Below are 26797 nucleotides of genomic sequence, written 5' to 3'. Positions count from 1 at the left end.
GGTCAGGGAGCTAAGATCCCACATGCCTTGCAGACAAAAAACCAAGACATAAAACGAAGCAATATTGTAACAAATTCAATGAAAGACTCTAAAAATGGTCCACATCAAAAGAATCTTAAAAAATAAAACAACAACAAACAAACAAACAAAAAAAACCCAAAGGAGGGACAAATGTAAAAGATACAGGGAAGTACAAAAAATAACAAACCATTGTACCTTTTGTCATATTTGCTTCAAGTCTTTTGCGCCAGGATTCTAGCACTTCAGAGTTCTAATGACCCTGGGTTCTAACACCCCAGCATTCTAAAACTGAGGTGCATATGTCTTGTCTCTGTACTTATAACATTGGGAAGAGAAGGCAAGAAGGAAGACTTTGGACTGTCTATACTGGCTACGCAGTGGGTGGGTTTGTTGGGTTGAGAGGGTGGTTGTTAAAAAACAAAGCTTCCAGAGGGTCTAAAATCCTGGAATCCTGGAGTCCTGAGGTTGGAGTAGACCTCAGAGGTCATCCAGTCCAAAGCCTCAAGCCCTGTGCAGACTCTACTTGATTCTTCCTTGCTTTTGGCAGGCTCACTTTCTTCCAAGGCAGCCTCTTCCATTGCTGATTGGCTCCAAGTGTGAAAAAGTCCTTTTTTGTGTGTATCTTCAAACTCTGCTTCCTTGTAACTGCACTGTTGTTCTGCTCTTGGGGCCACACAAATCACACAGGCTCCCTCTGTTCCAGCATGGCTCTTCAGGTGTTTAAAGTTGGTACCTTAAGTCCTTGCAGATTGTAGCATTTGTTGCATCTCTCAGGTGCATCTTGGGTTTCCTCACTGCTTTGTCATGTTTGTCTGTGAGCTCATCTCAGCAGGAAGGAGTGTCCCGTGTAGTAGAAGCGAACTTACAGGGCAGTTCTAGACCCACTTCTTTGGGTTGGTTTTTCAGCCCCAGGTTTCTACACTGAGCAGGTAATTCTAGAATTCAGACCCCCATTATATTTGGTATAGGCTAGGCTTGTTAGAGATTCTGATTCTCCAGGCCAGTTCTATTGCTCGGGCCTTAGGCACAAAGCCCTGCTTTCTGAGCATCTTTGAACAGGAGCAGAGTTTTCCCTACCCTCTGGGCTTTCTAAATTGCTCAAGCCCAGCTCCTTAGTCTCTGACCCCATATGGATATTAAAACTCTGTAATCTAAACTATCAATCAAGTTTGCTTCATTCTCTTACTTCATAGATATTTATTGACTTTCTACTATGTGTATCTACTCTGCAAGGTGCTGGGGGCCTAGACCAAGCTCTTGCCCTTTACTGGGTGTGGATGTGGGTGGGAGGTGGAGGCAGGGAAGAAACAATCTAAGTTCTGTGAAGATAATTAAAACAGAATGATGGGGCTTCCCTGGTGGCGCAGTGGTTGAGAGTCCGCCTGCCGATGCAGGGGACGCGGGTTCATGCCCCGGTCCGGGAGGATCCCACATGCCGCGGAGCGGCTGGGCCCATGAGCCATGGCCGCTGGGCCTGCGCGTCCGGAGCCTGTGCTCCGCGACGGGGGAGGCCATAACAGTGAGAGGCCCACGTACCACAAAACAAAACAAAACAAAAAATACCAGAATGATGTTGTCACAAATATGATGTGGAGAGAAAAAAGAAAGGAATACATAATGTAGGACTCCATTCATATAAATTTCAAAACCATCTGTGATATTAGAAGTCAGGATAGTAGGTGAGGGAGTGATAACTGAAAGAGGGTTGATGGGGATGCTGGTAATTTTGGGTTCTTGAACAGAGTGTGTTTACTTTGTGAAAATTCATCAGACTGTACAAGGATATTCACCGCAGCCCTGATTGTAATGGCAAAAAGAGAACAATCTAACTGTCCACCCAAAGGACACCTGTATCATTTTGTAACATGGGGAAATATCTGTAGGATTAATTACTAAAACGTTCTGGGCATTTGTAATTTTGATAGATATTGCCAAATTTGGCCATGCATTTTTAACAAAGTTTTCATGTAACATACATACTGTGAAGTGCATACATCTTAAGCATATAGCACGATTAGTTTTACAAAGTGAACACACCTGTGTAACCACAGCCCAGCTCAGTATATAGAGTGTTTCCTGCATTCCAGAAGCTTCTCTTGTGCCTCCTCTCGTTGTTATTTCCCTCAAAGGACCACTCTTTCACTTTATCATGATTCGTTAGTTTTGCCTGTTTTGAACTATTTATGGTTGAAAATGTATCTTTGAAATTATTCCTATAGAATATAGATATGTCTGTATATTTGGAATTGGTAACCTGTTGGTGCAGAGGATTTCTCTTTGTGAGCTCAGCCTAATGTCTGGCTGGAATCCTGGCTCTGGACCTCTTTGTGTCCAGTGTTGAAGGTTCCAGGATCCTTTGATATTCTGACTCCAAGATTCTGTGGCGTCACCAGGGCCTGAATGGGGTGACAGAAAAGGAGAGCCTGGAAGTGCCCTGACACGTTCTGAAGGCAGACTGAGTGTCAGCACCCCGAACCCCTGATGTGAGTAGGGTGCAGGAGGGGGCTAAGAGTGGGAACTTGGCTTCCTGTGAATCTTAAATGTCATTATGAAGGGGGCTCCTGATTGGTCTAAATTTCCTCAATTTGCTTCCTCTTCAGCTAAATTATTCCTTTATGCCTATGGTCCTAGGTCTGGTTTTCTTCTTGTGTAATTTCCCCAGGGGACCTCAGAGAACTAGGGATAGAGGTGAGGGGAAGTGGGGAAGAGACAGCATCCAGGTGCTTGGAGAGGGATGCCTTAGTGTCTCTGCTTCTCTTTTTGAGTCGGTCTCTGCCACTGTTTATCTGTGAGGTTTGGCTAGCGCTTTCCTTTCCCTGGGCCTCAGTTTCTCTGGATGTGTAAAGAGGGTTGGACCAAATAGTCCCAGTGTACATTTTGTGGTCGCCCTCCCTGAGTCTCCTTGCTCTCCACTTCTGGGGGTGTGGACCTTTTTCTGGGTGTATCAGACTCCCTGTGACTCAGTTTCTCTCTCCCAGCACCTCAGTCTTCCCAAATCTCTCCCTGCCTTGTCCCTGCCCCTGCCGGTCTGAATCTCAACCTCTGAGTGGAGTGAGTGTCTCTATCTGCCTTTGTGATCCCCTGACAATGGGAGGTAAAAATAGCCCAGGGGCCGTGCTGGTGGAGATAAAAGGGAATTTGCCTTTTGTGTCCTGTGGCCAGGCAGGGGGGGCTGTGACACGTGGAGATTGCTGACATAGCTCTCCTCCGCTGACCTTGACGGTGGCAATAAAAGGGGTAGCCCAGCTCCCAGCCCTCACCGTGGTGCTGAGGTGGGTGATCAGGGCTGGAGTTGGAGCCCAAGGGAGGGCAGACAGGCTGATGGGTGAGGGTGCCTATGGGCTGGCACAAGTCTCTCCATTTCTGTGGGAGAGGATACTCTGGTGTTAGAGAGAGAGAGAGAGAGAGAGAGAGAGAGAGGGAGAGTGTGTGTGTGTGTGTGTGTGTGTTGCCTCACCAGGGAGGCTGAAGTGGGGAGCCCCACGGAATCACCTACTATTAGGTCTTGTGGGTTTTTCGATCATGCCCCAGTTTGGGGCCCCTGGTCCCTCAGTTCCCATGTCACTGCCATCTTCCAGTGCCTGCTGCCTTGGACTGCCTTGAACCTCTAAGATCTCATCCTCCACCTCTCAGTGCCACTACCATGATGGATGTGAGTGAACTTGGGGAGTCTGCCCGCTACCTCCGCCAGGGCTACCAGGAGCAGATGAAGGTGCACACTGTCCTGTGGGATGGTAAGTGAGGGCAGAGTGGGGCACAGCTACAGAGAAGCCCTTATGGACTCAGACCAGGAGTGGGGAGGGGGGCACTCAGCTCGGGTCTGAAGGAGCACTCTGGCCTGAAAGCTTTAGCCCTGAGGATAAAATCCCAGGGAGCCTGTGTACATCACTGTATGTCTGTGAGCAAGCCTCGGTTTGCTCCTCTGTAAAATGGGACAGTATCACCCACCTCCTGGAGCTGCCGTCTGTGGCTGAAGCCTGAAGCTTCTGAGATGAGAGTGATTGGTATGTGTGCAGGCTGCCTCCACATGTCCATAAAACCTGTGCTGGAGTTATTTTTAGTGCTTTCCATAGAGCCAAAGCCTCTGTTTATCAGGGACAGGAATAAAGGCTACTATTTATGACCCAGTTTGCTCATAGGACAATAATAACAATAGGCAATGTGTATCAAGTGCTTATTGTGTGCCAGGCCCAGAGCAGATGACTTTCCATGCATCATCTCAACAACCTGGGGAGATGGAGACCAGGGCCAGGGCCAGCTTCGTGGGTGTGCAACCTCTGCAGCCACAGAGGGGCCTCATGCTCGGTTTAACACTCTGTTATCACCATCTTGAAACTGTAAATAATTTCTTAACAAGAGGATCTGCATTTTAACACTGGGGCCTGCAAGTTATGGAGCTGGTCCTGACTAAGGCACTTGACTAGTAAGTGGCAGGACACCTGAGTCTGTGCCTTTAACTGCCATGAAATATGGGCTCCCTGTAGCTCTGGGGCCAGCTGACCAGGCAGGAAGGAGCATAAGACAGACTTACAAGACCTGGGTTTGAGTCTTCAGTGAAATGGGGGAGGCAGAACCCACTGAGAATTAAGTGCCTGATATTGAGGGCTGCTCCATATGGGAACTAAGGACATGCCCATAATGTTACCTTTGAGGGACAGGCCCATAGAGAATGAGGGATTTTCCTGAGGTCACAGGGCAAATACAACAGAAGCAGGAATCTGAATCCAAGTGTGTAATCCAGGGCTGTGAGGGACTGTAACCTCAGTCAGGGGATCCTTTGAGGAGATCTCTAGGGACCCTCCCAGCTCTGCCCTTCTGGGAGTCTGTGTCTGGAAGGATCTTTTCTGGGTACTCCTGCATCCTGACAGGGGCTCCTAGGAGGGGCACAGCTGTGTAGACACGATCTGGGAACCCCAGCCGGGTCCCCAACCCCTGGATGTGCGTCAGCCTTTCTCAAAACCCCCATGCTCTCCCCAAAACTCAGGGAAGAAGCGGGTCTGGGTACCTGATGAACAGGATGCTTACGTGGAGGCTGAGGTCAAATCCGAGGCTACTGGGGGCAGAGTCAACGTGGAGACCAAAGACCAGAAGGTTTGGCTCCCCCTTTTCCCGGAATTAGCTCCTCTGCCTTCCCGGGTGTAGCTCCTGGCCAGTGTGCTCTGGATGATGAAAGGGTGTCTGGGAGCGTACAGGAGTGAGAGGCTGAGGTCAGTTTGTTCCTGCCCACCTGTCACCCCACTATACGACCTTCCTGGCAGGTGCTGACGGTTCGTGAAGCTGAACTGCAGCCCATGAACCCGCCCCGCTTCGACTTGCTGGAGGACATGGCCATGATGACGCACCTCAACGAGGCAGCCGTACTGCACAACCTGCGCCAGCGTTACGCTCGCTGGATGATCTATGTGAGCAGTGGGCCGGGGAGGGGCCACGGGTGGGATGGGGCTGTGTGTGTGTGGGGCGGGGCCATAGTAGCAGGGGCGGGGCTAGGGCAAGAGGCACAGCTTGGTGGGGACAGAACGGGGAGAAGGGGCGGGGCTGTGTGCAGTGGGGGAGCAGGGCTAGAGGCAGGGTAGGGTGATGTCATGGGCCTGTGGAGGCGGGGCCACTGGCTGGGGCGGGGCTAGAGGTAGGGCTGGAGGTTTGGCTACGACAGTGTAGGGGCGGAGCTGCAGCAGCACAGAGGCTGGGCAATGGGGCTGTGAAGGGGCCACGGGCTGTGGGCAGGAGTAAGGGCTAGGGCGGGGCTAGGGCGGCCACAAAGGGTGTGGCATCGCATCTTAAGCAGCTCCTTGGGGGATTTTGCAAGGGTCACAGTTTTGCGAGGGCTAGAGCCTGGGGATGGGAACTTGGCCTCCAACAACCTATCTATACTCTCTCTCCTCAGACATACTCGGGCCTCTTCTGTGTCACCATCAACCCCTACAAATGGCTCCCGATCTATACAGCCTCCGTGGTAGCCGCTTACAAGGGAAAGCGCCGCTCGGAGGCCCCGCCCCACATATATGCGGTGGCAGATAACGCCTACAATGACATGCTGCGCAGTAAGGGCCGCCTTGACTCCTCTCCCCCACCCGAGGCCCCTCCCCCGGCTCCAGGACCCCATTCCCTCCACTTGCACTGCCCTCCTTTTGATGCTGCTGGACACTCTAGCATATCCTTCTGTCTCTCTAAGTGGGAGCTGGCCTGAAGTCTGAAGGTCCCACCTGGTCCTTGCCGTTTCTGGCCCTGGGTGGTGAAGGGGCTGCCCCAGCGCCAAGGATACCCAAGGTGTTCCACCTGTGGCTGGTCCCTCACTTTGGCTAACTTGTCTATCTCCTCCCCTTTCTTCCAGACCGAGAGAACCAGTCCATGCTGATCACGTGAGTGTGGGGCTCTGGGGATGGGGTGGGAAATGCTGGCCATCTGGCAGGAAGAGAGTGGAACTAAAATCATTTCCCAAGGTTGAATACAAAGTGCTTAGGGCAGGGGTTTTACCGCCTGGAGTCAGTGTCCCAGGTGAAACTAAATTAGAGCATTTTCTTTGCCCCCTATTCTGGGCAGATGTGTTATGGGTGGTGGGCAGGAAGGGGGTACCAGACTGATCACCAGCCCTGATACCCTCTGTCCCTAGGGCCTGGAATCTTCTCCCACCTTGATCTTTTGGGAGTTCTGATTCTCACTCAAGGGGAGTGGGGAGACCCCTTTCCTCCTTCTTACCGTCTCCATATTTCTGAATCTTATTTCTAATCCTTTGTTTGCTTTCACTGGTAAGTGGTAGAATTCTTACATACCAAGTTTATATCCAGCCAAGCCAATATGGACATCGTCCGTGTGTGTGTGAGTGTGTATGTGTGTGTGTGTGTGTGTGTGTGTGTGTGTGTGCAGCCTGCTGGTGAAGATCAAGACCTTTGAAACCAGAAAGACCTGTATTCAAGTTCTCACGGGTCCACTTCCTGCTGGTGTGCTTGGGCCTCTGAGTCTCATCAGAAAAGACAGAACAATCCTACTTACCTACCACACAGAGCTATAGGAGTCAGTGAGTTAATGTCTGTACCTGGCACACAGCAGAAACAGCTACATAACTTCTCTGAGCCGCATTTCCTTATCTATCAAAAGCGGATGATAATGGTGCCTGCCTTACAGGTTTCTGAGGCTTAAATGAGCCAGTATAGGTAAAGCACTTGGCCCAGTGTCTGGCAGTAAGTTAGTGTTCAGTAAACAGTGGCATCATAATGTGTTTTCTCATCTCACTGGGATGGTCTATGTTCGCTTGTTTTGTAAACAATTCTGAGGGCTAATTTATCTCAGGAGTTTTGAGTTGGGATGTGGGTCCTGAGTTGGGAGCTGGGTGTGGGGAGGGCAGAGGGGCCCTGCTTGAGGGGTAGGGCGTTGGGGGATGGGAGGAATTAGAGTAGTCAGATGGACATTGGTGACTCATGTTTGTGTCGTCCAAGGGGAGAGTCGGGGGCCGGTAAGACGGTTAACACCAAGCGGGTCATTCAGTACTTTGCCATCGTCGCTGCCCTGGGAGACGGGCTGGGCAAGAAGGCCGTAAGACTCGCCCACGCGGGCGCTGCTCCCTGCTGCTTCTGTTTTTCTTTTCTTTCTTCTCTTTTTTTTTTCTCCTTTTTTTCTTTTTAAAAAGTTGATTCCCCAGAGCCTCCAGCCCTGCCTGAGCCTCCCACCCTGGTGGCAGACTCTGGCCTGAGCAAGGCTCGACCAGCGAGGCTGTGGCCATTCTCTGTCACATTGTATGACGTGGTCCCAGGCTTGCCTCACTGTTCCCATCTGGAACACAGCGGGTGGGACCACATTGCTATTCCTAAGCATTTTATGTATTTTTTCCCTTTCATCATGACCTTCATATTTTGAAAGAGTTTACCAGGTAGGCTGCTTTTACCAAGAAGTAATTGTTTTCTTAGTTTTCATGCACCAAAGATACAGTTACCTGCTGTTAATCAAACAAGCAGGTTCAGCGAGAGACAAGGGCACTTGGCATTCCCAACAGCCAAGGTTAAGGGGCAGTTTTGCACCCCATGATTTCTTTATGGTTTTTGAAATTTTCTGAAACAATGGGGGAACCAGTTTTTTGTTTTGTTTTTGTTTTCGAGGTACAACTTTCATTCCTAGCGCCAGGGCCAGCTGTTCAGAGCTCTGTGTGTGCTCCCCTACCCCAAAATGGGTTGCCTTTTCTTTCCAGAAACCCAAGGTCTCCTCCTGCACAGCCCCTACTCCTGGTCCTGTTGAGCCTTGCATTTGTTCTGGGACATTTTTCTTTCTTCTTTCCATTTAAAGTTTTTTTCTTTTTGCCTCTTCCTATTTTCCCAGTTGATTTTCTTGTGTTTTCTTTTTATTTCAGTTTTGTTTTTTTGGTGTGGTGGTGGTTGTTTTGTTTTTGCTGTTGACTTTTTGGTACTCTTTCCTCCCTCCCCCCCTACCCCATTTTCCCAACTCCCAAAGTGTCTCTGAGGATGCTACAGAAAGTCGGGTATTGGTCCAGGAACAGGAATGGAGGGCAGGGAGCTGGCAGGGATGCAGCTGGGAGGGGCGGGGGTAGGGGGCACCTGGGCAGAAAGGAGCCCTGCATTGTGGAGTTGGGGTTGGGGGGAGCTGTCAGGCAGGGGAGGTAGAGAGAAAGGCTGCCCCTCGCAGGGGCCATGGGTGCTGGCGCTTAAGAGCCTAATCAACCTCCCTCCCCTCGGCCCCCAAATTGACCACATCTCCAAAGAGAGCCCTGTTCAAAAGCCCTGGATATGAACGTGTGGGGCGGAGCTCGGGGGAGGGGCTCCTGCCGGTTCTCTCCTGCCTCTGTCTCCCCAGCAATACCTCAGGGGGATTTTTAAGTCTTGGGCTCCCTGGAGGTGAGTGAATAACCGCAGTCCCCTGGCATGGGACAGGTGGCATGGCACCTGTCACTCCAAAATCTATTCCTTCCTTTTTCTCCCTTTTTTCCCAGGCTGCTGGGATCCAGGGTAGGGAAGAGAAAGAAAGGGAAAAGGAGGGAAGACAAGGATGAGGCTAGGAGAGCAACGGGGGGAGGATCCCCTCCATTCAGTAAGTCCCTCTAGATGAGACATATGGGTGGCTTCGGGCATCGTGGAAAGCAGGATGCCTGGGCTCAGTGTCTGCTCTGCCCCTGACTTACTGTGCCATCTGGAGCAGATCACTTTCTTGCTCTGAGTCTTAGTTTCCTCATTTGCAAATTAGGGCTAATAATGTGCACCCGACAGGGCTATTTTGAATAATAGTCGGTGTACAACTGTACAATGAAAATGCACCTCATCACAGTACAGAGGAGTAGTGTGAAGAAGGGAAGTTATAGAGGGAGGGGAGGGGTCAGGAGGTTTGGGCAGGAAGACGTCTCTTCCAGCCTCAGAGCATCAGGGAAGCCTTCCTAGAGGAAGGGGCATTTGAGCTGGGCTCTAAAGGGGAGTAGACTGTAGTCAGGAACCTCTAGGGCTTGGGGCAGGTCGCTTCCTGGGGCATGGGAAATGAAGTGATACGGAGGAGGCCAGAGACAGGGCTTGGGGGGGCTGCCTCAAGCCCCTGACGCAGCCCCTGACTAGGGCCATGTTTGCTCTACTTTCTAGCATTTCTCCTTCTAACAGTCCCTGGAGGGTCGGGCATGAGGGGTCGGGGTGGGGGGTACACATTTGGGTGACTAACGTTCACTGTCCCGCTAGCCACCCACTGCCCACTCCCGCCTGGTGACACCTCACAGCCTCTAACTTGTCTTCCTTCTCCTCCCGGCAGTTTCTGGCCACGAAGACCAGGGTAGGTATGGGGCTGGTGTGAGTGGGGCAGGCAACAATTATGAGGTCCTGGGGGCACCCCCTCCCCTCCCCTTCCCAACCAGAGGTTGTCTGGGCTGGGCCGAGACCCCGGGACCACGGGCTGACAGAGCCCTTGGCCCGCCACCACCAGGGCACCCTCGAGGATCAAATCATTGAGGCTAACCCTGCCATGGAGGCTTTTGGCAATGCCAAGACCCTGCGGAACGACAACTCGTCCCGCTTCGTGAGTGCTGCAGTGGGAGAGCCGGGTGTGGGTGGAGCCCGGTCTGTCGTGGGGAGACACAAGGTGGTGGGAGCCTTGGACGAATAGGGCAGCGCTGGCTGGGCACCCAACTGAGGTTGCTTTTCTGCCCACAGGGCAAGTTCATCCGCATTCATTTTGGTCCCTCTGGGAAGCTGGCATCTGCGGATATTGACAGCTGTGAGTCTAGGAGAGGGTGGGGGAGGGTGAGGATGGGGAAACAGGCCCAGGCCTGAGTCTTTCCGCTCAGACAGACTGAGGTCTGTCATCAAGTCCTTGGGGCTCCCACCTGTCCCAGTCGCTTCTCTTCATCCCCTGGCTACAGCCCAGCTCAGGCCACCTCACCTCTCACCTGGAACATTCCCCCAGCCCCCATGTAGTCTTCCATTCTCCATTCTTCTGCTGGATCTCCTTTCAGCCAGAGTGATCTTTTCTTAGAGACTAATCTGACCACATTGCATTCCTGCTTAAAAACCTTTTCCAGATCCCATCACCTTAAGATGGAGACCCAAATCTTTATTTCGCCAGTCAGGCTCCTTGTGACTGGGCCCTTCCCCTCACCCACCATCCCAGTCTTTTCTCTGGTGCTCGATAGGGCAGGCCTGTGCCCCTCCTGCCGTGGCCTCATCTCTACACCTCGAGTCCCCATTCTTCCTGGAAGCCTCCCCCAATGCCTCTCTGGGGTCATTGCCCACCTGACCCAGACCTGCTGCATAGACACCAGGTACCCAGGCTGCATGCATAGAGGGGCCCCCACGCTGACTGCTCCCCATCTTGGGGTGCATGGCCAGATGCTGATGGATAAGCATGGGCAGGTGGTGATAGGCGGGAACGTCATAATTCATGCCCCGACCGACCCATGCACAAACACACAGAGGCTCTGCTCGGTGGACACACTGACACACCAGCAGTGCTCTGGAGGAAAGGAGTGTGGTCTGTGGATGGTGGAATGAAAGCACAGATGAAAGAATAGACAAATCAAGACCCATACACAGACAGCTACGTTAATACACCCACACACAGAGACACACAGACGTACAAACATATGCATTCCCACACCGTGACACGTGTGCTGATGGAGAGACACCCTTCAGCACATGCTGGCATGTGTGCAGACACGGCACCTCTACACACACCCCGGCCCCTTGCTGACACCTCCTCCCTGCCCCTCAGCCATAGTGGGGTGACCCACTCGGGAAACTAGGCCAGCACCTCCCTTTTCCCCAGATCTCCTGGAGAAGTCAAGGGTGATCTTCCAGCTGCCTGGTGAGCGAGGCTACCACGTCTACTACCAGATCCTCTCGGGGAAGAAGCCAGAGCTGCAGGGTGAGGGCCAGCAGCAGATGGGGTTGGAATCAGAGCCCACAGGTCTGGGTGGCAGTTGGGCTGCCCAGCCCTGTTCCGGCCCCCGTCAGAGCAGGCCCTGGGCTACCTGTTCCCCTACTGTTCTGGGGTCTGTGACATCCCTTCTTTCCTGGAGACCCAGAGCCCCTTCTATCCACCCACCCCCTTCCTGGGACTTCCAGTTCTTGCTGAGCCCTCTCCTCCTCATGCTAGGAAATGGGCCCCTTAGCACCATTGCCCTGGCAAGGTTGTCTCTCCTGCTGTCCTGACACTAGAGGCCCCACCTAGCACTAGTGGGGAGCAATGGCTCTGTCTAGGCCCAGCTCCCCTCTCTTGCAAGCCACTCAAGGGCAGAATCTGGTCCTCGCTGGGCCTCAGCACCCAGCACAGGGTCTGGGCCATAGGGGTAGCTTGCGGAATGGTCAAAAGATGAGTGAGACGTAGGGACCGAGGCTCATTTCTCAGAACTGTAAAGAAAGAGAAGCCATGGGTGTGGGAGTCAAGGAGACAAACTCAAGCTACAAAGTCTCGGGAGGGCCCTACACTCTCCTGCCGGGCTGGCTCCCAGGATCCACCACGCTGGGATGGGGAGACGGAGGAGAGCTGGGTGAACACAGCCGACCTGTCCTTCTCCGCCCCGTGTACCCCCAGACATGCTGCTTCTGTCTATGAACCCCTATGACTACCACTTCTGCAGCCAGGGCGTCATCACTGTGGACCACATGAATGACGGGGAGGAGCTCATGGCCACTGACGTATGTGTGTGGTGGGAGGGGAGGAAACCTGGGGGAGCAGGTCCAGTGCCCTTCACTCGGCTGAACCCTGGAGGAGCCCAGACTTCTCTGAGCCTTCCACACCCCACCCCCAGCATGCCATGGACATCCTGGGCTTCAGCGTGGATGAGAAGTGTGCCTGCTACAAGGTCGTGGGGGCCCTCCTGCACTTCGGCAACATGAAATTCAAGCAGAAGCAGCGGGACGAGCAGGCCGAGGCCGACGGCACCGAGAGTGAGGGGCCCTGACCCTGGCCTGACCTGGTCATCCTCTTGACCCTGATCCCAGCATCCAGTCCATGACCATTAACCCTAAGCCTTGTTCACAGCCTTTGACCTCAGTCTTAACCTGGCCCTGATTGTAAACCGTGACTTCTCAATTCCAGACCCTCACCCTCCTGAGCTGTACAGTTTGCTGACCCTGAACTTAACCTCTTCCAACCTCCCTCTCATAACCCTAAGTGGAGGCCGGTGGAGCTCCCACGTACCCGTGTTCTTGGCCTCCTCCCCCTCATCTCACCCATGTGCCCTGCCAGGTGCTGACAAGGCTGCCTACCTGATGGGGGTCAGCAGTGGAGACCTCCTCAAAGGCCTTCTGCACCCCCGAGTGCGTGTGGGGAACGAGTATGTGACCAAGGGTCAGAGCGTGGAGCAGGTGAGCGGCTGGCAGGCGGGGCCCACCTGGGGACAGCTGGGGCAGGGTCCCCTCCTTGCCAGGTCCCAGAGCAGCCTCCCCGCGCCTCCAGGTGGTGTTTGCTGTGGGGGCTCTGGCCAAGGCCACCTATGACCGGCTGTTCCGGTGGCTGGTGTCACGGATCAACCAGACACTGGACACCAAGTTGCCCCGTCAGTTCTTCATCGGCGTCCTGGACATCGCCGGTTTTGAGATCTTTGAGGTGAGGGCAGGCCCACACCCCCAGGCTCTGTTCTCTCTGGGGTGGAGGACCATGGGGGTGGGGACAGGAGCCCTGGGTGTCTGCCTGGAGGCGGGGTGAGCTCCCGCACACCCCTGTTCTCTGTGGGTCTCCTTGTCCCCATCTACAAGGAGGTCTGCTGAGCCGGGCGCCTCCCACTATAGTTTAACAGCTTTGAACAGCTGTGTATCAACTTCACCAACGAGAAGCTGCAGCAGTTCTTCAACCAGCACATGTTTGTGCTCGAGCAGGAGGAGTACAAGCGGGAGGGCATCGACTGGGTCTTCATCGACTTCGGCCTGGACCTGCAGCCCTGCATTGACCTCATCGAGAAGGTGAGGCCCGGGGCCAGGTCACTGCAAGGAAGGGAAGGCATGGGAGCAGTGGGTGAGCAGAAATGAATGCGCACTTGTGTGTGAGCGAGCGTGTGCAAGCCTGCATGTGTGTGTGCATGTATGAGCGTGGCTGTGCACATGTGTGTGTAACGTGTGTATGAATGGAAATGTGTGCATGTGTGTGACTAGGTGTATTGGAGATTGAGTGTGATTGTGTGTTGGTGAGCAGTGTGTGTGTGTGAGCGTGCAACCCAGCACTGTTGCAGCCACAGTTTCTTTGGACCCTCAAAACTGTCCGGAACTACAGGGCAAGGTAGGATGCGTTTATTTGTCTATAAAACATTACATACATTTCCCTATTGTACAAAGACTAGAAAGAAAGAAAAATCAAAGAAAAATTGAAAAATCAGAAATAAAGGAGAAAAGACGTGTCCCCCAATCCTACCACAACCTGTTTCCTCCCAGTCCTTTATCCTGGGCATCTCTTTTCTCTTATGAACACAGACGCATTTCTCGTCCTACCTTTTCTCTGGGAGTGTATTTTGAGCATGGTGCTTTGTTGAAGAAGGCACAGTAGTTCACGCAGCAGATGATTTTCATGCATTTCTGTAATCTCCTACTAGTGGACATTTAGGTGGTTGACAGCTTTTGCTGTTATAACAGCAATGAAAGTATTCATTTCCCCATTTTGCAGGTTAGGAAATTGAGGCTTAGAGAGGTCTAAGGGCCCCATAGCTACTAAGTGAGGAAGCCAGAATTTGAACTCAACTGCCTTTTTTGACTGTACCACGTGTGAGAGTGTGAGACCACGGATGCCGGTTTGAGTTTGTGCACTTCTTATAAGTAAAGAGAACAACTCAGAGCTGCAAGTTGGGCAGAAGGGGCTTGGAAGCCAAACCACAAACTTTCTTTCTTAGAAGACAGGGCTCCTGGGTGCAGGTCAGTTCTTCGTCCCTCAGGGCAGATGGCTGAGGTTGGAGGGTCTGGGAAAGCTCCCAGAGGGAGGGGCTCCAGGAAGTGGGGATCCAGCCCAGCCTGGATGGGCTGGCTTGATGGAGGCCCTGTCCCCAGCCACTGGGCATCCTGTCCCTTCTGGAGGAGGAGTGTATGTTCCCCAAGGCCTCAGATGCCAGCTTCCAGGCCAAGCTCTATGACAACCACGCGGGGAAGTCGTCCAATTTCCAGCAGCCACGGCCTGACAAGAAGCGCAAATACCAGGCCCACTTTGAGGTGGTCCACTACGCGGGCGTGGTAGGTGCCTGTTGAAACCCCAGCTCTTGACCTCTCTCCTCCCTCCTCCGGGTTCCCCCACCTCAGTTCAGCCCCCGTCTGGTCTCTGGCAGGTGCCTTACAGCATCGTGGGCTGGCTGGAAAAAAACAAGGATCCACTGAATGAGACGGTGGTCCCCATCTTCCAAAAGTCACAGAACAAGCTCTTGGCTACTCTCTACGAGAACTATGCTGGCTCCTGCTCTAGTGAGTACAGAGGGATGAGATTCTGTAGGGGACTCACAGGGGGATGTCCCTTGGAGTGACTGGTCCCATGTCTCTCCTAGCCGAGCCCCCCAAGTCTGGGGTGAAAGAGAAGCGTAGGAAGGCAGCATCATTCCAGACGGTGTCCCAGCTACACAAGGTGAGGCCCAGTCTAGGCCTCGTGCAGGCCCTCACCCTGCCGCCTCCACCCCGTCCCGGCTCCCTGCTCTGTCCCCTGCACCCTGGGCGGGCGGCCGTTAAGACTTGCAGTGATGTTTAATTCCTCTCCACGTGAACATCACAGCAAGTCTGTGCTGCTTCCCGTCCCCATGCTGCCTGGGCAGGGTTTGCGGGGGATGGGGCCGGAGCCACGGGGATTGGGTGGGGGAGTGAAGACTTTGGTGATGGTAACGGGGACCCAGTCAAACAGAAGAGGGCAAAGGGTCACAAGGAGCAGAGTGAAAGGGCAGCACTGCAGAGACACGCTTAGGCACCTACTGCGCAGTCCTTAAGGGGCTCATCCACTGCGGTTTCCAATTCTGCTTCTCTGCCCTCTTGTGCTTTCTCCCCTCTCCTCACCCCCAGGAGAACCTCAACAAGCTGATGACCAACCTGCGGGCCACACAGCCCCACTTTGTCCGTTGCATTGTCCCCAATGAGAACAAGACCCCAGGTAGTCACCCCAGGGTGGGTTGGTGGCATGGGGGCACATTGGAGGGAGGGGACAGGGCAGACTGGAAGCTGGGTCTTGCCCCCTCCGCAGGGCCTGCTCAGCCTCAAAGTGAGCCCTGTGCCTGAACTCCTCGTCTTTTCTGGGGCATGAAGTTGTGTCCATTGACCTCTAATCTTTTCCTTTAACCCCCACCATGTCCAGGGATCATGGATGCCTTCTTGGTGCTACACCAGCTGCGTTGCAATGGGGTTCTGGAGGGGATCCGGATCTGCCGACAAGGATTCCCCAATAGGCTGCTTTACGCTGACTTCCGGCAACGGTGGGTGTCTCCCTGCCCCAGCCCTGGCTCCTCCCCAGCTCCAGCCTGAGGGGGTGGAAGGGCACCGAGGAGGATGCAGTGGGACTGGGGAGGGGGCCAGAAGGTATCCCAGTGGGAGATGCTGATGGCTGAGACCTGGGGATGGGCAGTGGGCTGGGGGAGAAGTGAACAGGCTCAGGGTAAATACTGGAGGTGCAGCCAACAGGCCTTGCTACTGATGAATTGGATGTGGAATAAGAAAGAAAAAGAAAAGACAAGGGTGACTTCTGGTTGTTTGGCCTGAGCAACTGGGGAGTTGGTGGTAGATTTACTGAGAAACCAAGATAGGATTTTTAAAATTTTGTGGGGAAGCAGGAGGAGAGTGGATTGAGCTCTACTTTGAACATGTCAACTTTGAAATGTCTCCAGCAGGGAATTTCCCTGGAAGTCCAGTGGTTCGGACTCCGCGCTCTCACTGCTGAGCGCCTGGGCGTTCGATCCTTAGTCGGGGAACTAAAATCCCACAAGCCACACAGCATGGCCGGAAAAAAAAGAAATGTCTCCAGCAGATAGGAAGGCTGAGGGGGAGATGGGATTTGTTAGTCTGGAGCTCAAGGGTCGGGGGGCAGGCAGAGCTGGAGGTAGATTTGGGAGTTGAATGAGGGTTCACATGGACTAGACTTTATGTAATGGCTGGCACCAAGTGAGGGCTCAGTCTGTGCTGTTGGCCCCTCTGCCTTCCCTTTATAGGTTTGATTTTTGTCAGGCTGCAATCGTGCACAGTTCCCTCCCCCTTCAGAAGTAACTGGGGCCATCCACGCTGACCGTTATACTTGTGTGTCCATACAAATATTGTACACATGGGTGCACACGCACATGTTCTCTGTTTTTCCCTGTAACTGTATGTCTTGGAGATTTGTTCCTTATTAATAGACGTAAGTCTGCATCATCATCCTTTTTTTTTTAAATTAAGACTTTCTTTTTTTAGAGCAGTTTTAGGTTCATAGCAAAATTGAGGGGAAGGCACAGAGATTTCCCATAAGCCCCTGCCCCCACACGTGCACAGCCTCCCCATCATCAGCATCTCCCACCAGAGTGGGACATTTGTTACAGCTGATGAGCTGACTGACACATCCTAATCACCCAGAGTCCATAGTTTCCGTTACAGTTGGTGTAATGGAACTTGGTGGTGCACATTCTAGGGCTTTGGATAAAGGCAATGACACATGCAGCAGCCATTTTGTTATGGCAGTAAAATATCCCCTAATCCAGTGACCCGTGCTTTGTTCATCAGTCCCTTAGTAAGGGGCCCTTTTGTGTTTCTAGGGTTTTGCCTTCACAGTGTGGGCACGACAGCCTGACCCACACAGCCCTGTACACATGTGCAAGTGTGTCCCCTTTAGAAGTGGGTGTGCCAGAACCCTTGCTCTTGTTGATTAGAATTCTCTCCCAAATGTTTCTTCAGTTTGTGATATGCTGTAACACATCACCTTCTTTACTTTTTTTGGCCTTCTGAAAAAAATGATAAATTATTAAAAATCATAAACTAAAAAATTATAAAAGTGCTGTATGCCTTCTGTAAATGCTGCAGGCTCTTAAAGAACTGAACTCCTGAATGCATTCAAATGCTACCCAAGCTTTTAACGCCGAGGATGCCCAGTCCTCCAGTGTCACAAGGCTGTCCCCCGCCAGCCTGTTCAGGGGGTGCCCCTCTGGAGCCTCTGCTCCGGCCTCTGAGGGGCCAGCCTCTTCAGTCGTCGGCTCCCTGCCCAGCACCCTCCTCTCCAGCCCTTCCCCGCTCCCCCAGGTACCGCATCCTGAACCCCAGTGCCATCCCGGACGACACCTTCATGGACAGCAGGAAGGCCACAGAGAAGCTGCTGGCCTCGCTGAACATCGACCACACCCAGTACCAGTTTGGCCATACCAAGGTCAGGGCACAAGGGAATTAGGTCGCTGGACCGGATGTGGGCAGTCACACTGCAGGGGTCACGCAGGCGACCGAGGGTTACACCTACCGCCCGCACCCCAGGTGTTCTTCAAGGCTGGGCTTCTAGGCGTCTTGGAGGAGCTTCGTGACCAGCGTCTGGCCAAGGTCCTGACACTGCTGCAGGCCCAGAGCCGGGGCCGCCTCATGCGCCTCGAGTACCAGCGCCTGCTTGGAGGCAGGTGGGTGTCGGAAGGGGGTGGGGGTGAGGCGGGGGTACAGCCACTGTCCCCCAGCTCGCAGAACCCTCTGAACCCAGACTCTCTGAACCCTGTCACACCGTCCTGTGGGTCAGATCTCACCGTGTGGCTGCCTGCGTGCCTCCCAAGGGGCAAGGCTGTGGTTTGTGCCACGCAGCCCCCAGCTACCACTTCCTCACCTCGGAAGTTGGGGTAAGAGAACCTGCCTGTACTCCAGGCCATCCCAGAGTGTGGCCCGGAGTAGTAAGAAGGGCATCTAGTGTTTCCCAAGACTCTTAAGTGCCAAGCCCTGGGCAAGATACTTTATTTGAAGTTATCTCGGTTAAAGTACAGGACAGTTCTGAGAGGTAGGTGCCATGATCGTGTCTGTTCACTAGAGGGGGTGTCTGAGCAGAGGGAGCCTGTCTGCTGGCTTGTGGCGGGAGGTGGGAGGCTGGGATGTGAGCCCAGGCAGTCTGACCTTATATAAGAGCCCAGTGGCTTAACCGCCCCTGGTGTCTTCAGGACACTTGCAGGGGCCATTCAGGGCTCTTGAGCTCCCACCCCGGGGGCAGACCTGTGTGACTTGGGCCTCACCCTCAAGTTCGCCTGTAAAGCAGAGGATTAGTACCTACTTGAGAGGCTGTTGGGAAGGTTAACGAGGTCCCACGCTGAAGTGCTCAGTGCAATGTCCGGCCCAGGGTAGGTGCTCAGGGAACAACGGGGCTGTCATTATGAAGGGGCGGCACTGAACCTGCTGGCCACCTGTGGCTGCCCCTCCCCAGGGATGCCCTGTTCACCATCCAGTGGAACATCCGCGCCTTCAACGCCGTCAAGAACTGGTCATGGATGAAGCTCTTTTTCAAGATGAAGCCACTACTACGCTCGGCGCAGGCTGAGGCGGAGCTGGCGGCCCTGCGGGCAGAGCTGCGGGGGCTGCGAGGGGCACTGGCCACCGCCGAGGCCAAGTGCCAGGAGCTGGAGGAGACGCACGTCAGTGTCACCCAGGAGAAGAATGACCTGGCCCTGCAGCTGCAGGCAGTGAGTAGGGGAGGAGCAGGGTTTCTTTCTGCGACTTGGTGCCCCCCGGCCCCCAGCCCCCTCAGAGAACCCCAGGCCGCTCCGAGGAAATACCATAACCGGATCCCCACCCAGTCTATGCATGTGTCCTAATGCTCCCACGCCTTGTGTCCCCGTGGCTTCCTGCAGAGCTACAGTGTAGCCCCAACTCTCCCCTCCTCTCCATCCCCGAGACAGCCGCATGCTCCCTTCTCTGTTTAAGGGCCACGGGAACCCAGGCAGCAGGTAACAGTAACAACCAGAGGGTAGAGATCAAGGGTCCGGATCCTCCCCAAGTCCACAGAGCCATTCCTTCCTTCAGCAAATACTTTGAGTGTCAGGCCCCATGGAAGCTCTGGATATACATTGGTGGGAGAACAGACAGGCCTGTGCTCACAAACTCACCTGCTAGAGCAGGAGACATTATACAGCCAGGTAGTGAGGAAACAGTGATGGCAGAGAACCTGAGCCCTCCGTGGCCGTGCAGGGCTCTCCCCCTACCTCAGCCCCGTGTGGGCAGAGCTGGCAGCTGGCTTCTCTGCTAGAGCCCTTGTTTGGGCCTTACTCTGGGATGCCCCCAGCCTGTCTAACGTTCCCCTCTTGCTGCCCCGTCCATCCCTCTACCTGAGCCCTTATCCCACCACACTTGAACGCCTTCAGGGCCAAGAGCAGGTCTTCGGTATTCCTTGGTCCCGGAGCCCAACTGAGCGTGTGTCCAGCCTCTGCACAGACAAATGAACTTGCTTTCGGGGGCCTGGCCTGGTGTCCCTGAGCTGCCTTGACCCTGCCGCATTCCCCGTGTCCCCCTCCAGGAGCAGGAAAACCTGGCGGATGCCGAGGAGCGCTGCCACTTGCTCATCAAGTCCAAGGTGCAGCTGGAGGCGAAGGTGAAGGAGCTGAGCGAGCGGCTGGAGGACGAGGAGGAGGTGAATGCTGACCTGGCTGCCCGCCGGCGCAAGCTGGAAGATGAGTGCACAGAGCTCAAGAAGGACACTGATGACCTGGAGCTGACGCTGGCCAAGGCCGAGAAGGAGAAGCAAGCCACGGAGAGTAAGGTGTGGGCCGGGCCGGCTGTGGCCCTGGGCAGGTGTCTTCCTCTCTGTGGGCCTCAATTTCCTTATCTGTCAAATGCTGCTGTTAATAGCAGCACTTCCCTCATTAGGGCGGGTGAGGATTCAGCGTGTAACTAGCCTGTGCTGGCGCTCGCCACAGGGCCTCACCCGCAGTAGGTACTCAGCAAATGCTAGTGATTGTCATCCACCAGCTCCATGTCCCCCGGGTGCCTTCCCTCACTGAACCCTCCCAAGAGCCCAGGTGGTTCAAAGACTCGGGGTATTGACTCCCTCATACAGGAGGGGAAAGTGGGCCTCAGCAGGGTTAGCCGCTTACTCGGGTTCTCACAGGTGCTCCCCGAGGAAGGCAGGACTAGGAAACAGCTGCTTAAACACCTGTGCATCCCCAAAATAGCTGGTGTCTGTTGATCTCTCACTCTGGGCCGGACACTGTGCACAGGGCTTTGTGAGCATTTGCTCATTAATCCCTCGAGGAGGGCGCTATAATCACCCCTTAAGGGTGAAGAAGTTGAGACTCAGAATGAAGTGACTCGCCCGAGGTTCCCTGGCTCGAAGGGGACGGTTGCTGTGACATGGTGTGGCGGCCGCTCAGACCAGAGTGTGGGGGGAGGCATCCCGTGGTGACCTTGGCCCTGACACAGGTGAAGAACCTGATGGAGGAGATGGTGGCGCTGGAGGAGTCAGTGGCCCGGCTGACAAAGGAGAAGAAGGCCTTGCAGGAGGCCCACCAGCAGGCCCTGGGCGACCTGCAGGCTGAGGAGGACCGTGTGAGCGCACTGGCCAAGGCCAAGGCCCGCCTGGAGCAGCAGGTGGAAGACGTAAGTCGGGGCCACGGCAGCGGCTGTGTGCTGGGGCCAGGACAGCCGGGACGGTGCAGAGCCCACCCACCCCGTCCTGCCCACAGCTGGAGTGCTCCCTGGAGCAAGAGAAGAAGCTGCGCATGGACACGGAGCGGGCCAAACGCAAGCTTGAGGGTGACCTGAAACTGACGCAGGAGTCGGTGACGGATGCTGCCCAGGACAAGCAGCAGCTGGAGGAGAAGCTCCAGAAGTAGGCGTGCGGCGGGGGGAGGCCTCAGCCCCGACCTCCTGGCCACAGGGGGCTTCCTGAACCTGCACCCCGCTTCTCACCCACCTGGACTCTAGTCGGTTCTGCATCACAGCAGAGGTTGAACCCTAGGGTGTAGGGGGTCACCAAGGGCCACGATCTAGGGCTGGGCCTTGAGAGGGAACACAGGGATGAGGTCACTTAGGGCTGCTCCGGGTGAGGTGCCTCAGTCAGCGAGTGTGCTGGGGGCGGGTACGGAGGGGCCCCAGGCAGGTGGATGGGAGTTAGGCCCTGGGCTGGCTCATGCCCACCCTGTGACCTCCAGAAAGGACTCCGAGCTGAGTCAGCTGAACCTTCGAGTGGAGGACGAGCAGCTCCTTGGGGCCCAGCTGCAGAAGAAGATCAAGGAGCTGCAGGTGTGCGGGGGACGGGGGTGGGCGGAAACCTGGGTCGGAGGCCCTCAGAGGTGACACTGCCGCCTGTGCATCCCCAGTCTCGGGCGGAGGCGCTGGAAGAGGAGCTGGAGGCCGAGCGGTTGGCCCGGGCCCGCGTGGAGAAGCAGCGGGCAGAAGCAGCCCGGGAGCTGGCGGAGCTGAGCGAGCGGCTGGAGGAGGTGGGCGGCGCGTCCGCGGGGCAGCGCGAGGGCTGCCGGAAGCACGAGGCCGAGCTGGGGCGGCTGAGGCGGGAACTGGAGGAGGCGGCCCTGCGGCACGAGGCCACAGTGGCTGCGCTGCGGCGCAAGCAGGCAGAGAGCGCGGCCGAGCTGGGCGAGCAGGCGGACAGTCTGCAACGGGCGCGGCAGAAGCTGGAAAAGGAGAAGAGCGAGCTCCGCATGGAGGTGGACGATCTGGGCGCCAGCGTGGAGACTCTGGCCCGCGGCAAGGTGTCTGCCTCCTTCCTGATCCCGACCTCTGACCCGACTCTAGCAGCCTATCCTGACTGAACCCCTCCTGACTCCAGCAGCTGACCCCTGACCACCCGCTGCCAATCTGACTCCATACTAGTCCTGGCCCTACACCCGATCGGGACCCCTGACCCATTCACCTGACACCCAGCCTGAACCCCACACCAGTCCTGACCTCAAACCCTACCTCCTAAACTCTGTGCCCTGACTCCAGGGGATTTTTGACCCAGTATCCAATTCCAACTTCTCAGTCCTCGACCTCTGAATTCTGACCTCATGCCTGTCCTGACTCTGTTCCTGTCCTTAATCCCAGCACCCAACCCTGACCCCTGACCTTTGTACCACCTAAGCTTGACAGCTGACCTCTGACCAGTGTCCCCGGCCGACTTCAGACTCTAGTATCCTAACCTCACCTTGACCCACCGGCCTTGGGACTAGTACAGCCCTCTCTCACTTCTGACACTCATCTCTTAAGCCATAGTCCAGCAATAGAATCTCCGACCCTGAACGTGGGGTTCTGTTCTCCCTTTGATTCCTGGGCACGTGTCTAGCCTGCTAGTTCCCGACTCCGGGTCCCCATCTCTGACTGGCAGCCCTAGATCCTGCCCTGTGAGTCACAAACCTTTTCTGATCCCTGACCCCGGATCCCAGGCCAGTGCAGAGAAGCTGTGCCGGGCCTATGAGGATCAGCTGAGCGAGGCCAAGATCAAGGTGGAGGAGCTGCAGCGGCAACTGGCAGATGCCAGCACCCAGCAGGGGCGTCTACAAGCCGAGAGTGGTGAGGCCGGGGGCTTGGCTGGGCCACAGGGGGGCTCGGTGCTGCCCCTCACCCACCTGACCTGCCGGCTCTCCCCTTGGCCTGCAGGGAAGCTGAGCCGACTGCTGGAGGAGAAGGAGTCTCTGATTAGCCAGCTGAGCCGTGGGAAGGCCTTGGCCACCCAGAGCCTGGAGGAACTGCGGCGGCAGCTGGAGGAGGAGAGCAAGGTGGGCCAGCCATTAGCTGCCACAGAGCAGGCGGCGTGGGCACAGGGCCACTGGCCCGGCCCGATGCTGAGGTCACTGGGCTCTCTGCAGGCCAAGAGCACGCTGGCCCATGCCGTGCAGGCTTCGCGGCATGACTGTGACCTCCTGCGGGAGCAGCACGAGGAGGAGGCCGAAGCCCAGGCCGAGCTGCAGCGGCTGCTGTCCAAGGCCAACGCCGAGGTGGCCCAGTGGAGGAGCAAGTACGAGGCAGATGCCATCCAGAGGACCGAGGAACTGGAGGAGGCCAAGTGAGTGCCTTGCGGGCCAGGCCATCACCACACAGGGACGGCGCCTGCACCTCGAGCTGTCAGGGGTGAGGGGAGATGCAGGGCTCAGCTACGCATCCAGATCCTGTCTGCTCCCGTGGCCTAGAAAGAAGCTGGCACTGCGGCTGCAGGAGGCAGAGGCGGGGGTAGAGGCCGCTCATGCCAAGTGCTCGTCGCTGGAGAAGGCCAAGCTGCGGCTGCAGACAGAGTCGGAGGACGTGACCCTGGAGCTGGAGCGGGCGACCTCGGCGGCCGCGGCGCTGGACAAGAAGCAGCGGCACTTGGAGCGGGCACTGGAGGAGCGGCGGCGGCAGGAGGAGGAGATGCAGCGGGAGCTGGAGGCGGCCCAGAGGGAGGCCCGCAGCCTGGGCACGGAGCTCTTCCGGCTGAGGCACAGCCACGAGGAGGCTCTCGAGGCCCTGGAGACGCTCAGGCGGGAGAACAAGAACCTGCAGGGTACGACCCACCCCAGGGTCAGAGCCGCTCTGGGGTCACTGGGAGTCCCTCAGGGTCACACAGGGTGATGCGGTTGGAGCATGAGCCGTGGGGTGGCCCCTCAGTGCCCTGTCCACTCTGCAGAGGAGATCAGTGACCTCACAGACCAGGTCAGCCTCAGCGGGAAGAGCATCCAGGAGCTGGAGAAAGCCAAGAAGGCACTGGAAGGGGAGAAGCGCGAGCTCCAGGCTGCGCTGGAGGAGGCCGAGGTCAGGGGCGGGGTGGACACTGACCCGCTGCTCCCTGGCCTCCCCTCTCAACACACACGGCCCCACCACCATACTATCTGCTCTGTATCCCCAGGGGGCCCTGGAGCTGGAGGAGACCAAGACTCTGCGCACCCAGCTGGAGCTTTCCCAGGTCAAGGCTGAGGTGGACCGGAAACTGGTGGAGAAAGACGAGGAGTGCACTGACCTGAGGTGCGGGGCCGGGCTGTCCCTCCTCCCCGGGCCGACAGCCTCTCCCATCCCAACCACCTGAGAGCAGAAGGGCAGGTGATGTTGGCTGAGCCCCACTGTGCGGGGGACTGGCACAGACACCTAATGCCCCCATACCCACGACCCTCTCAGGTAGGGACTATCGTCCACAGTTTGGAGGTAAACCTCGGAGAGGCCAGAGGACTTGCCCAAGGTTACACAGTGGGGGTAGAGCCAGAGTTCAGTCCCTGTCTGTCTGCTCTGGGGCCTCACTCTTGCCTGTGAAATTGCTCTGATGGGCAACAGGCAGGCAGACACAAGGGGCTTGAAACCGGGGAGAGATCAGTCACTTATTCCCCAACTGGCTTCACGTCTTCAGTGTTCCCTGCGTGTCTGTAAGCAAGTCCCTCGCAGGCCACGACCCCTCCTTTCATCCCTCCTAACTACAGGCGCAACCACCAGCGGGCAGTGGAGTCCCTGCAGGCCTCCTTGGATGCAGAGACTCGGGCCCGCAACGAGGCGCTACGGCTCAAGAAGAAGATGGAGGGCGATCTCAACGACCTGGAGCTACAGCTGGGCCACGCCACCCGCCAGGCCACGGAGGCACAGGCCACCACGCGGCTGCTGCAGGCCCAACTCAAGGAGGAGCAGGCGGGGCGGGATGAGGAGCAGCGGCTGGCGGCCGAGCTCCACGAGCAGGCACAGGCCCTGGAGCGGCGGGCCGCCCTGCTGGCCGCGGAGCTGGAAGAGCTGCGGGCCGCCCTGGAGCAGGCCGAGCGCAGCCGGCGGCTGGCGGAGCAGGAGCTGCTGGAGGCCACCGAGCGCCTCAGCCTCCTGCATTCGCAGGTGAGGACGGGGGTCACAGGGATGCACGGGGCGGGGGCCTGAAGGCCGACTCTAAAGCCCTGCCCCCCCTCAGAACACAGGCCTCCTGAGCCAGAAGAAGAAGTTAGAGGTGGATTTGGCCCAGCTGAGCGGGGAGGCGGAGGAGGCTGCCCAGGAAAGGCGGGAAGCCGAGGAGAAGGCCAAGAAGGCCATCACCGACGTGAGGCTGGGCCGGGACCGTGGGGGCCCCGAGCAGAGCCCGAAGGGACTTTGACCCCCGACCACGCCACCTCCTCCCGCACAGGCAGCCATGATGGCAGAGGAGCTGCAAAAGGAGCAGGACACGAGCGCACACCTGGAACAGATGAAGAAGACTCTGGAGCAGACGGTGCGGGAGCTGCAGGCCCGGCTTGAGGAGGCAGAACAAGCCGCCCTCCGTGGCGGGAAGAAGCAGGTGCAGAAGCTGGAGGCCAAGGTGTGTGCGGCCCTCCCAGTCCCTTGCCCTGCAGGGTGGGCCACCCGAGGGCAGGCTGAGGGCACCAGGCCCACTGGCTGGCTGCTCGCAGGTGCGGGAGCTGGAGGCCGAGCTCGACGCAGAACAGAAGCAGCACGCCGAGGCCCTCAAGGGGGTGCGGAAACACGAGCGCCGGGTCAAGGAGCTCGCGTACCAGGTGGGTGACCAGGTCCACCTAGGGGGGCAGCCCTGGAGCTGGCCTGGTTCGGGAAAGACCTGAATCCCCTTTGCCTGCCCAGGCCGAGGAGGACAGGAAGAACCTGGCTCGCATGCAGGACCTGGTGGACAAGCTGCAGAGCAAGGTTAAGAGCTACAAACGTCAGTGTGAAGAGGCGGTGAGTGCACGGGGGTCTGAGGATGCCTGTGGTCACCCAACTTCTACAGCTGGCCCAGGCTCTGCAGCCAGGTGGGATGCCAGCAGCCGGTCAGGCCTGCTCCATCGCTGGGCCGTGGATTCCCCCGTGTTGGCTTAGTGTGTAGGTTGGGACAGTGACCCCACTGCCCAGCGAGAAGACACGTTTCTAACAGCTCCGGCAAGACGTGAGACCGAGCTCTGTCTCTGAAGGGACCGCATGCGCCTTCCCCTTCCAGCCAGGTCTGGCACACGGGCACCTCTGGAAGGAGTGGCTCCCCCCACCCCGCTTCCTGCTGTGGGTACTGGCAAGGGGGGAGGAGGGCTGCGGGCAGTGGTGGTGGAGCAGAGGTGAGGACCCGGAGAAGCCAGCCCCTTCTGGGGGTGCTGACCCTTTCAGTGACCAAAGGGTGAGCGGGCCTGCCCGTGCCCCCAGGAGCAGCAGGCCAACACTAACTTGGCCAAGTATCGCAAGGCCCAGCACGAGCTGGACGACGCGGAGGAGCGGGCGGACATGGCGGAAACCCAGGCCAACAAGCTGCGGGCGCGGACCCGGGACGCCCTGGGCCCCAAGGTGAGGAGTGGTGTGGGGCACCCACCCTGCCCTCCGCGTGGGGGGCAGCTCACCCAGGCACCCCTCTCCCCTTAGCACAAGGAGTGACACCTGAGCCCTGGGCTCTGAAGAGGGACACCTGCTGTTTGCCCCACCCTGATCCTCTCCTCTCTTCATCCTTGCTGGAGCCTCGCCACCCCAGGCTCTGCTACACCCTGAATAAACGCCACGTCTGCAGCTCCTACCGGTTCCTTCTCATT

At 56.5% G+C, this 26797-nt stretch overlaps 1 protein-coding gene across 10 annotated transcripts; it reads left to right on the top strand.

Annotated features, from left to right (window-relative positions):
* The first annotated feature begins 3645 nt into the window (after positions 1-3645).
* Positions 3646-26779, top strand: MYH7B (myosin heavy chain 7B). Of its 10 annotated transcripts, XM_027078495.1 has the most exons (41): positions 3646-3755; positions 5006-5112; positions 5280-5423; positions 5906-6062; positions 6353-6380; positions 7455-7551; positions 7968-7970; positions 9754-9774; positions 9925-10017; positions 10152-10215; positions 11263-11361; positions 12031-12134; positions 12248-12386; positions 12688-12806; positions 12898-13047; positions 13230-13400; positions 14472-14651; positions 14744-14876; positions 14957-15033; positions 15459-15546; positions 15748-15865; positions 17652-17775; positions 17877-18013; positions 18796-19051; positions 19882-20124; positions 20784-20960; positions 21047-21192; positions 21515-21605; positions 21683-22072; positions 22745-22871; positions 22959-23077; positions 23168-23364; positions 23489-23838; positions 23962-24086; positions 24181-24296; positions 24743-25139; positions 25213-25338; positions 25423-25593; positions 25685-25789; positions 25872-25967; positions 26421-26779. In XM_027078495.1, exons 1-41 carry the CDS (start codon positions 3665-3667, stop codon positions 26631-26633), a joined length of 5889 nt encoding a protein of 1962 aa, XP_026934296.1. In that variant the 5' UTR covers positions 3646-3664; the 3' UTR covers positions 26634-26779. The 10 variants fall into 10 exon arrangements, with proteins under 10 accessions (XP_026934296.1, XP_026934291.1, XP_026934290.1 ...); XM_027078490.1 differs by lacking the exons at positions 3646-3755; positions 5006-5112; positions 5280-5423; positions 7455-7551; positions 7968-7970 and having other exon boundaries at positions 5798-6062; XM_027078491.1 differs by lacking the exons at positions 3646-3755; positions 5006-5112; positions 5280-5423; ... (1 more) ...; positions 7455-7551; positions 7968-7970 and adding an exon at positions 6116-6217.
* Positions 26780-26797: the final 18 nt, after the last annotated feature.

Source organism: Aethalodelphis obliquidens, unplaced genomic scaffold, assembly GCF_003676395.1.
Source record: "Aethalodelphis obliquidens isolate GAN/ISIS:26980383/991018 unplaced genomic scaffold, ASM367639v1 scaffold42, whole genome shotgun sequence".
Lineage (NCBI taxonomy): Eukaryota > Metazoa > Chordata > Mammalia > Artiodactyla > Delphinidae > Aethalodelphis > Aethalodelphis obliquidens.
This window is presented reverse-complemented; position numbering and strand designations above follow the sequence as displayed.